This window comes from Aquarana catesbeiana, linkage group LG03, assembly GCF_042186555.1.
Source record: "Aquarana catesbeiana isolate 2022-GZ linkage group LG03, ASM4218655v1, whole genome shotgun sequence".
NCBI lineage: Eukaryota > Metazoa > Chordata > Amphibia > Anura > Ranidae > Aquarana > Aquarana catesbeiana.
The window spans coordinates 551,920,247-551,932,341 of NC_133326.1; the positions used below are offsets into that span (position 1 = coordinate 551,920,247).

The following is a 12,095-nucleotide window of genomic DNA, read 5'->3' on the forward strand; positions in this document are numbered from 1 at the left end:
AAGAGGTTCTGCAGAGTTTATCTCTTTCTTCTTACTAAAAGTGGGAAAACATTCAGCGATTACTCAGTGATAAGTAAGCACAGTGTAGCTGTGCGAAACTAGTCCACCTCTGTTCCGGCTACTGCAACCGTGGTGTATGTCATTGTTTGCATGGAATATTCAATAAATGGACTTCAATCACGTTGGTGTGCAGCCAATTTCTTCCTTCATTCAGTCTTCTATGGCAGGCGAGCTGGGGCTTGCACCCATGTGAGGAGTCTTAAGCTTCGTACACACAATCAGATTGTTGGCCAACAAAACCGTGGACTTTTGTCCGAAGGGCGTTGGCCCAAACTTGTCTTGCATACACACGGCACACAATTGTCAACAGTCACGAATGTAGTGATGTACTATGTAGTTTTTCAGCTCTTTAGCGCCACCCTTTGGGCTCCTTCTGCTAATTTCGTGTTAGTAGAAGTTTTGTGAATGTTGATTCGCGCTTTTCATTTTGCGCTTTTCATTTTGCGCTTTTCATTTAGTTTCTGAACAGCTGTTCATCAACCAGACATGTTGTGGAATCGGAGGAGATAACTTGTTATTTATTATTGGCCTTGGAGTTATTGCTTTGACATTTTTTTTTGATTGAATAATGATTTGATTTGGTATATTTTCTATGTTTTTGGATGCATAGAATGCACTTTCTGCTTAAGTTCTATTGGCACTGGCAGATAGCATGTCTAATTTTATTTGTTTTCTTTTTTTAATGCACAATAAAAAAATTGTGGAGAATAATACTTGGCTATGTGTTTTTTTTGACATTATGGGAGTAGGCAGTTACATTAAAAAAAAAAAATACAATGTAAAATTGACAAGGGACACCAACATAGTATCTTTGATCTTAAAAACTAAGGGATAATGGTGTTGTGGTAAGTTGCCACAAAAAAAAAAAAAAAAAAAAAGCATAATAATATTATTCTTGATATTACTAGAAAAAAAAGCCTTTGAAAATATGTTTGCAATAACTCCATCTGTATCACCTGCAAAGCAGCTTCATTATTATCCCATTAAAGAAGAAGAGAATTGTTCGCTGCATTTGGAGATTTCATAATTTGCCGTGTCACGAATGTTAATTCTCCATTACGAACACTAGTTTACAAGACCGAACGCTTATGGCTCTTCCTTGCTTCCAAGCATGCGTGTTTGTACGTTGGACGTTTGTCCGATGGACTTGTGTACACACGCTCGGAAAATCTGACAACAGACAATTGTCCGCAGAAAATTTTATATCCTGCTATCCAACATTTGTCCACGGAAAATCCGACAACAATTGTCTGATGGAGCATACACACAGTCGGATTTTCCACCAGCAGCCTGACATCACACATTTCCCATCGGAAAATCTGATCGTGTGTGGCTTTTCATTGTGCCTAGAGTTTTTCACCTGGAGCAGCGATTTTCCTTTGCTGTCTACTCCAGCAGGTAATGGCTAGGAACCCCCCACTGAGGTTCTCACATGTGATCGCGGTCGGGTGCACCCTTATAGGTGATTAGCACTGCTAAGGTGGACTTTGTATTTAGGCTGGATCTGCCCAGGGGTGTATTTTTCATAGAGGAATATGGGTCAGCACATGGAGAAGCCAGGTTACAGGTTGCAATGCCAATCCTTCAAATTTACAGACAGTGGCAACCTTTTTTTATTAGTTTGTATATAAAAAGTAGATACAAATGGACCTCCCACCTCCACCATTTTTGTAGCACAGATATGGGAACCTCCAGATGTTCCCCAATCCAATGATTCCACCCACGATGGACAAAATGAACTCTGCTCTGCTCCCCCATTGCCCTCGAGATTTTAGCTCCTGATCCTCGGTATGTGTCAGTTGCTTGTCACCTTCAGGACTGGGCAGAACTCCATCTGATGAATCTACAGACAGGAAATGTGAACAATTATAGTAAAACTGCTGACAAAGTAACCTTCAATGCAAATGGAAATAATGCTGCTATTTTAATTTCAGCAAGATTTTATAGGCATAGGCCTCCATTCAGAACATGTTGTAAGATGCGTCTATATTTAGAGCTCATGCACACAGGATGTTTTCACAGCTGCTGTTAGGGGCGTTTGACTTTTTTTTTAACTGCCTCTAAAAGCCCCTTCATGTTAGATTATGTGTCCATGCACACATAAACTGTTATGCCCTGTACACACGGGTGGACTTTTCGACCGGACTGGTCCAACGGCCGAATCCGTCGGACAATCCGACCGTGTGTGGGCTACATCGGACTTCCGACGGACCTTTTCGGTTGAAAATCTGACGGACTTTAGATTTGAAACATGTTTCAAATCTTCCTGCTGGAACTCCGAAAGACCCAGTTCCTATCGGGAAGCCCGTTCGTCTGTATGCTGGTCCGACGGACCAAATACGACGCAAGGGCAGCTACAGCACCTGCCCGCGAGAATGGTTCTCAGCGACAGGGTACTATACATCTCGCACTCATTGCAATAGGAAAAACACATTTTCCTATTGCAGCGAGCATGAGAAAGAGGTGACAATGTCCCTTAGGTCTGGTATGGATTTTAAGGGGAACCCCCTATGCCATAAAAACGGCGTGGGGGTCCCCCCAAAATCCATACCAGACCCTTATCCGAGCATGCAGCCCAGTCGGTCAGGAAAGGGGGTGGGGACGAGCGAGCGTCCCCCCCTCCTGAACCATACCAGGCCGCATGCCCTCAACATGGGGGGGTGGGTGCTTTGGGGAAGGGGGAACTCTCTTGCTAGCGGTGGCCCGGTCTTCTCCATCGTCTTCTTCCCTCTTCTCTTCTTCCGATGTTGACATGATGCTCTCTCCCACTGTAATGCTGTGTTCACGGTGCGCAACGACTTATATAGGCTTAGGGCTTGGTGACCCCACCCGGTGACCCCGCCCCTTATGACATCACAGTCCCGGGGCATCCTGGGGCTGTGCCGTCATAGGGGGCGAGGTCACCACCCGGTGACCATGCCCCATGCCTATATAAGTCGTTGCGCGCTGTGAACACAGCATTACAGCGGGAGAGAGCATCGTGTCAACATTGGAAGAAGAGAAGAGGGAAGAAGATGATGAAGAAGACCGGGCCACCGCTGGCAAGAGAGCCACAAAAGAGCAGAAGATAGCGGAGGAGCCCGGCGGAAGAACCGGAGAGCGGGAAAAGAACCAAAGAGCGGAGAAGAGGTCGGAGAGCGGGAGAAGAACTGGACACCGGGAGAAGAGGCGGGAAAGAGCGGAAGAAGACCCCCGGAGCTGCCTAATAAATTACTTTAAAAACCTGTCTAGTGTGTTTTTTTATTGATACTTTTTTCCCCAGGTGAATGGGTAGGGGTACGATGTACCCCATGCTCATTCACATAGGGCGGGGGGCTGGGATCTGGGGGGCCCCCTTATTAAAGGGGGCTCCCGGATTCTGCTAAGCCCCCCGTCCGCAGACCCCCGCAAACAACGGCCAGGGTTGTCGGGAAGAGGCCCTTGTCCTCATCAACATGGGGACAAGGTGCTTTGGGGTGGGGGGGGCCGCAGGGCTCCCCCCTTCCCCAAAGCACCCACCCCCCCATGTTGAGGGCATGCGGCCTGGTACGGTGCAGGAGGGGGGCACTCGCTCAACCCCACCAACTTTCCTGACTGGCCGGGCTGCGTGCTCAGATAAGGGTCTGGTAAGGATTTTGGGGGGACCCCCATGCCGTTTTTTCGGCGTAGGGGGTTCCCCTTAAAATCCATACCAGACCTGAGGGCCTGGTATGCTCCATGACGGGGCTCACAAGGTGTTAATCTCGGTGGCGTGATTGACTTCCTTTTCTAGTCCCGTCGTACCTCATCACGTTCAAAATGAACAGACTTTAGTCCATGTGTGGGCAAGTTCGTTCGTTCGGAAGTCCGCCGTAACTCTGTCGAAAGTCTGTCGTGAAGACCGTCGGACCTATTCTGCCGGAAAGTCCAGTCGTGTGTGCGCGAGACCGTTCGTTTGGAAAGTCCATCGGAAGTCCACCCAAAGTCCGTCGGGAAGACCGTCGGACCTAGTCTGCTGGAAAGTCTGGTCTTGTGTTCAAGGCATTAGAGGCCTTTGGAGGCATAAGCGTTTAGGGGCAGTAGAAAAAAAACGACAGCCTGTGCTTCCAGAAGCAGTAGAAATGAGCTGGAAAAACGAAAAAAAAAAATGCGGCTCAACACATCTAAACACAGCTAAAAGCGTCAAACCGCGTTTAGCTGTGTTTGACGTTTTTAGGCATTTTTACATTATAGCGAGTGTTTTTAATGAAAAGATGTCCAAAAACGCAGGAGAACGGCCAATAACGCTAATGTAAAAGCATGGCTAAAAGCGAAAAAGACAGGCGTTTTTAGCGCTGCTGTAACGTTGGCGTTTTTAAAATGTCCTGTGTGCATGAGCCCTTAAGGTGTAAAATAAAACATAGGCACATTCTGCAAACCCACTTACCTGAATCGCAGGATACCCTCCTTGCAGCATCCTGTTGATATTTTTAATATAGCATGGTTTTGTGTGTCTCTGCCCTCACAGCTGTGCCATCCATTTACAGGTATCTATGAATGGGAAGACTACACATCCCATGTGCCACCTCAGCAGAGGGACTCACAGATCGTGCTGGCACCGCACTTGTAGTCCATTGTTTAATTACTCTGGCCTCATAACCTCTGTAGGAACCTGGCTCATGGTTCCAATGATATGCAGGCTTCAATAAAGAACATTAATACATGCAATTTCTTATTTTATTAGTGTATTTATTATATTTTGCATAGGATTAAAGATGGCCTTTAAATCTGAGAATTTTACAACATACTGACAGCTTTTTCAGTAAATTAAAGTCTGAACTCTAAAGACATTCACAAGTTTTTAACTGGCTGGGATCATCTGCTCTGGTTTTGTGAACTGATCAATCTACTGTTCTGAACTGTTCTTTTCACTCACTGCTCATCTGTTAGGCTTCATTTAGGCCAGCCATACACGGTTTGAATCTCTCCTGCTGAACCGGCTGAGATTTGAAGCATTAATGGGCAGCTGAATGTACCAAATGATTGATCGATCAACTTGGGCAAAACCAGCCTGCCGGATTCACTTCCGATTATCACAAGATGCTGCTATAGCCACTAGCGATTATCACTGTCTTCCCCTAGCGGAGGTGGCTTCCCCCCTACGCCAGGAGAACACAATTGCTCGGCAGGAGGGATTCCCCTGTCAACACTGACTGTGTTGATGGGGAAATCGTACAAATTTCTTTCCTGCAACCCGTAGTTGCAGGAAAGAAATTTGCACTATTTATGGGGTGCCTTAGATGTGTGGTTGAGGGACCAACGCCCCACCCTTAGGCTGCAATAGGCATCAGACAAGGGTGTTTACATGCCGTGGTAGTGATGCTTCACGCCCGCGGCACAGTTTACCCGACGTGTAGCACTCTGTAAGTGGCAAGCCACACACATTCAAGAAAATGGGGAAATTCCACAAATGCCCCGCAACTGTGTGCAATGAATGCGGTTGCAGAGCGTTTATTGGCAAAAATGTGACAAAAACAGATGGTGAGGAGGTGTTACATCACTTCCTCACCGCCTGTCAGTAGCCTCTGAAGCGAGATCCAAATGTGGATCGGGCTTCAGAGGAAAAGGAGATTTAGATGCATGTTTAAATATACCTTTAGTTCGCTCAGATGCATTGAAACCGACAACTTCTTTATGGGACAGTCATTTAGCAGGAATGCTTATTGCTTAATATGTAATCATTAGGGTCTCTAAATCTGGCAGTATCAAAATATGGAGCAGTTATGAAATATGGGCAGTATCAAATATGGGCAGTTACAGTATCAAAATATGGAGCAGCAAGCATGTAAACAAAAAGAAAAAACATCAAAATGAATGTTAGCTGCATATTACTATGGTATTTAAAATGCATTATCACTGCAGAGACAATTTCAGATCTCAAATATGGGAGTGATTTGTTCTGAAACGGCAGGTCTCGATATCTGTTATGTCATTGTGCAGGAAGTGATGGAAACCCAAAATTTTAAAGCTGTCACTGGAATAGAGGGGAAATCTTCCAAGTCCCAGTGAGACACAGACATTCATTTAACCATCTCTTACTCCATAAAAAGCTCTCCGAAAAAGTAGGCGCCTCTCCTACTGAGATTATAATCATTGGAATTTATGGCGGACAGTCATTTATTCAACAGCTTCATCGGACCATCCCATAATTAAAATACGTTATCAATTCCGGCAGTTACAGTCCCTGATCTATAAATTTATCTGGAAAAAGGGGAGTTGCCAGGTGGCTCGCTCTACCCTGTATAGGTCCAAATGGTGAGGTGGGCTGAGAGTCCCACATTTCTTGCGATACTATAGGGCGGCACAATTGGTCCAGTTATACCAAATTTTTGCTGAAAAATATAGGCTTGATTGGGTCCACTTGGAGGCACAGGCAAACCCGACCATTCCCCTGGATCTCCTAATGTGGATCACTGTGAAAGGAGCATCGGGCAGTGTTGAGCCCTTCTTTATCCCACTCTTTGCGTTTGTGGGACACAGCATGTAAGTTGTACCCTTTAAAATCCCCTCACTCACCAGTGGCCCCACTTTTCAACAATCCTCATTTCCTCCCAGGCCAACAGATTAACCAAGTCACATGGTGTGTTAACAAGGGTCTTTACAGAATAGCTCACTTTATAGACCATAAAGGGATAAGACAATGCAGCTACTTTAAGTAAACCTTACAAATGCCCCCTACGGAGTCTTATCGTCTATGCCAAATTATCCACTTCATTCAAACCTTAATGAGGGATCAGGTTGATATAACCACTAGGACCCTGTTTGGGAACAGGTGCATACGAGGGCCAAAATCAGGGGTAGGGATAATGAAGTTATATACCCTGTTCAACAATCAGGGTAACAAACCTTCCTACCAAACGGTATGGGAATCGGACTTAGTGGAGACAGTTGAGAAGGTGTGGATGAAATGGTCAACCATGTTACACAAGGGCATACTCAACACCTCATTGGTGGAGGCAAATTACAAAGTGCTATCACACTGGTACCTTGTCCCTACAAGCCTAGCAAAAGTACACCCTGGTACTTCAACCCTATGTTTTTGGGGATGCGGACAGGAAGGTGATATTGATCATGTCTGGTGGTCTTGCCTGAAGGTCTGAAGCTTCTGGATCAGGATGTTCAACCTGATCTACTTAGTGACGGGACAAAATGTACCTAGAGGAGCCAAAACAGGGCTGTTTACAGACCTGCCAGAGGAGATCCCCAGACATCTATGAACGCTCATATTTTTCATTCTTTTAGCGGCTAAAATAACACGTGCATGGAAATCACCTGTAGTCAATGTTACGCTGGTAAAACACAAAATATCCTGGATTATGATCAATGAAAAACTGACCAGCATTCAAAGAGATAAGCAAGCTAGTTTTGAAAAAGTGTGGAATCCCTGGATTGCTTATCTTCAGGCTCCCTGAATATTGAACTATTTTGTGAGTGGAGGCCAATCCTACTCTACTCTAATCTTTTCAGATTCTTTCTTTTCTCTTTCTTTTTCACTTTTCCTGTTATTGGTTTTGTTATACCATAATAAGAATTTTTAGTAGGATGCGGCTGGGGGACAGTAAAGTCTCCCCAACTATGCTATTTTTTTTATGTTTTGTTTATGTTTAATTGGGCAGGGTCACTGATCATATTGGATAATGCATCCTTGTTTTGACAATTTTCTAAAAATTATTTGAGCATAAACTTCTGTATGATGTTTTAAAAATTGTAATAACAACTATTGGAACAAAAAAATACATCATCAATATAACACAACCATAATGGGATGTTTTTTGGAAAACTCCTTGGCAAGCAAAAAATGGCATTCCCACTCTCCCAGGTACAAATTAGTGTAGGATGGGGCACAACAAGTCCCCATCGCTATGCCCTGTACCTGGAGGAATTGGGAACCATCAAATCAAAACATATTGTTAAATAGAATGAATCTTAAAATATTTTTTCTTCTTTCCTTGTCCAGTTGTTTGTTTTTCCACACAGATTTATGTTTTACCTCTATTTTTGCATTGACACTGCATTGTTCCTTGTAAATGCTGGGGTTCTGCCGGGACAGAGGATGTTGCATTCTTTTTATTCCCTTGGTTTTTCCTTTTCCTCCTTCCTGCCCTCCCTTTGTCCTTTCCCATTTTTCTTGCCTCCTCCCAGCCAATCTTGTGTGCCCCTTGCACTCGGCACATATAGCCCCCCTTGGTCACCACCAGGGAGGCTACTTTGGGCGTGATCGAGGTCCAGTCCCTGGACTCTCTCTATGCCCTACAGAGAATACGGAGCCCCATTTCCCTGTATCTTCTGCATGTCAACTCTGTCTTTTTCCATTCAGCTACCAGTTTCCAAGATGATGTCTGTTAAGGGTATGCTTTAAAGGGGTTGTAAACCCTCATGGATTTTCACCTTAAGGCATTCTATGCCTTAAGGTGAAAAACCTTCTGTAGTGCTGCAACCCCCCCCCCCCCGCCCCTACGTTTTACTTACCCGAACGCTGTCTTTCTCTGGCCGGGAAGGAACACACCAGCTCTAGCTGGTGTCTCATGTCCTGATTGGTTAGATTGATAGCAGCGCAGCCATTGGCTTCTGCTGCTGTCAATCAAATCCAATAAGGGGGGCACCGGGGGACAGGGCCGAGTCCTGCTTTTCTGTGTGAATGGACACAGATGTGGGACTCGGGAGTACGCCCGCATGGGAGTCCACCAAGAAGAGCGCTTCTCCAACGTGGACACCCGATGCGAGGAGAAGTTACCAGCGGCGCTGGGGGACCCCAGAAGAGGGAGATCGGGGCCACTCTGTGCAAAACAAAGTGCACAGTGGAGGTAAGTATAACATGTTTGTTATTTAAACATACACATCCATTTCCTTTATGTAAAGGCCTATGGTTAATTGTTTCTTGTTGACTATTATTATAAAATTATAATTATTGGCTCTCTCGAATCACATGATCTTCTCATCTCTCATTTATATCCTGCACTACCACAGCTTCCCCTAGAATGGGTGCAGCATGGAGGAGTTTTGATAACAACTTGTTTCTTTGGTTCTAATGCTAGTCTCTCATGCTGGTAAGTTGAGGCTTGAAGGCTGGGTTCACACTAGTGCGAATTGGATGCGGATTTCCCTGCATCCAATTCACACAGCAGGAGATTGTGACCGGCTCTCTATGGAGCCGGTTCACATATCTCCGTAGCGGCTCCAGTGCGATTTGCACAGGAGCCCTGTGCGTCTTTTGGTCCATTTCAGCTCCAAATTTAGACAAAAATTCAGGCTGAAATGGGACCTGAAACGGTGAACGGAGCTTCACCGGACTCCTGCTGTGAGCTGTTGCGTGCTCTTATGTGAACCCAGCCTTAGGATGAATTCCTATCCTTTCCTTTCTTCAGCTTCAATCTGATAGCTAGCTTTTTTTGTCTATGTTTTTGCAGATCTTGTATGGTGGGCACTGGCTTCATGATCTTTATGGAATACTAGAGGGTGTGTGCCATATCGTGTTTCTGCCCTGTGGTCACTAACCCAATAGATGTTTCTTTATATTATGAAAGGTATGGGCATTTTTTACATCTGTTCATTATTTTTATACTCTTGCAAATATTCCCATGCTTGCTATATTATTTCTATTTTGATGCCATCTACCCCATTTTTCTGCTAGGAAGCTCCACACTATCAGACTGGCTGTTATCCCTTGTGCTTGGGACACATTGAGGCTCACCCTCCCTATACCTCCTCCTCTCTCTGGGGACCTCCAGCACCACACAACTTGTTTGTTGTAAAAAAAAAAAAAAAAAAAATATGTAAGTGTATTGTATTATGATCCTCATTTGAGGGAGACTGTTTATGGGCGTGTTTGTACCTCTGTTTATATACATATTCATTGTACCTTTGTACCCTAGAGAGTTTCTTAAATTGTCCAATGGCACCCCCCTGAGAAAGGCTACCAAGGTCAAAACTTGTCTGGGCTTTTTTGAAACTTAGAATCAGGAATATTGCTATATGTTGTATGAAATGTTTCTTTTATGCTCAACATGTTTGTTAACAACTTTTATATTCACTTCCCCTAATTGTGTTGTTCACAGGGGTCATTTTAATATTTTTCAATAAAATATTTGCTTTTTACGCCATATTACGTGTTATACATGTCTCTCTGGTATCACAAAGTCCTGGTGTTCTCTCCTCCCCATTTCCCTTTTGGATTTTGTTGAAGTCAGATTTAACCTGACTCATTTTCTGGCCACTGGATATCCGGCCTCATCTAGCCCTTTTCCTTCATAACCTGACTGCCCCTGGCCTGTACCTTTCATTAATTGGATTTCAGTCCTTTAACTCATGGGGGTTGAGCATCACATGTGGGCATTACCATGGCTTCCTGTTTTTTGGAAGCTACGTACTACACTCTGACTGCCCCTCCTACCAGCCATGATCTGCTTGCAATACATAGAGAAGCACAGTGACCTGGGGATAAGGTCACTGCATCTAACATTAAGTCATGAAATGACTGGGAATTTTAAACTAGGCCTCATTTTTATGCCTGTAAACATGCACAAGGTGTATAAGTTGGCCATGTTTAATAATTATTTGGGGGTGTGGTAGCATCCCGGATAGCAAGAATAACTTGCCACAAATTTGTGACAGAGTTGAATTGTAAGTCTGTTAACTTGCTGCACATTTTCACTGGCGAGTTATACACTTGCAGAGCACTTGAAGCACAAGTTCTAGTTAACACTTTTCCAATTAGTAGCAAATTTGCGTGGCAAGTCTCTAGCAAAAGCAAAGTTGCAGTGGTGAGTCTACAGTAAGAGCTCTGCAAGTCTACAGAATGAAAATTCAGCCACAGTGACCCCTGTGGTGGGATGACTATTGCACAACATAACTGATCCAGAACTTGCAGCAGATTTGCAGAATGTTTGCAGGAAAGCTGATCTGGACTCATGCAATGTGGACGTGCTGCAACTGTGCAACAAACTTGTGAAGCCTGGCAAATCTAGCAATAGCTTAGAGTCATTTTCAAACTTGCAGCACAATTGCTTGCTGTCTGGGATCCTTTTTGTTTGTGACAGGTGGGGCCACAGTACACCTCTCTTCAAAGATGGATCTGTGAGGTCAAAGTTATCACTTCAGGTAAATAATATAAAACACACTAGGGGGCATTTGTCAATTATTTCACACAACAAGGTAATGGTAAGATACTGACACAGATTTATTATAGGGGTTCGTTCATAAATTCCTTTCTAGGCTGTAAAAAAAATAAAGCCTGCCCCAACCAACTTGTCATCCTGAGTCTGTTTGGAGGGAAAATCTTTTATCCTCTGTGCTAAATCTGTTGCAAAACTGCAAATCTGTCTCAGTTTACTGTCCAAGATTGCAGGCACAGGGCTCACAAGTGCACAGAAAAACTGTTGCAACTTTGCTAAAGGAGACAGTTTCATTTGTGTATAATAGCATCACTAATATTTTATTATACCTCCCCCTATTTGGATCAAATAGCTAAGGACACCTAAATAAACCAATTCATTATAAAATTAGGCATCCAAGAAACTATCATGATATGGTGCTTATAATTTATATATCTTTTAACTGCGTGGCACAAATATAAAATGCATGGTATGAACACTGACTGGCATTTCCTCTAATCTCTAATTTCTGATATTGCGATTTACCTTGTAGCGTCTCTGGCAGATGGGTCTGTGGCCCCTGCATGTCCTCGGCCGACATTTCACCTGAGCTGCCGCTGCTGTGAAAAGTTTCTTGGAGGTTCTTCTCCTCCTATCTCTGATCCTCTCACCAGGTGGAGGAGGATAATTCAGATGTCATAGATGATATTAAATTCCATTTAATCTCCAGTAATAAATTCTTATAATAATTGACACTTTGTACACTAAGGACAGTAAATGATCTCATTGCACAGTGTCACTTTTCTCTTACTGTGTGTACAGCGAAAATCTGTACAAACTGATTCACTATTTCTTTTGTGCATACGCGTATCCTATCAGTTGATATGTTGTTGCATTGAAGTGATCCTTTTTATGCATTTTTTATATTTACATGAACACATACTATTT

The 12,095-nt window shown here is 43.9% G+C and overlaps 1 protein-coding gene across 1 annotated transcript in view; it reads right to left on the reverse strand.

Annotated features, from left to right (window-relative positions):
• The window catches only part of LOC141132784 (sodium- and chloride-dependent betaine transporter-like), a 101,683-nt gene extending 89,935 nt beyond the window's left edge, over positions 1 to 11,748 (reverse strand). Inside the window, exons 1-2 of the mRNA XM_073621640.1 lie at positions 11,694 to 11,748; positions 1,718 to 1,903 (exon numbers count right to left, since the gene is read on the reverse strand). Coding sequence (XP_073477741.1) covers positions 1,718 to 1,903; positions 11,694 to 11,748 — 241 coding nt within the window. The remainder of the gene's footprint in view (positions 1 to 1,717; positions 1,904 to 11,693) is intronic.
• Between the last annotated feature and the right edge of the window lie 347 nt (positions 11,749 to 12,095).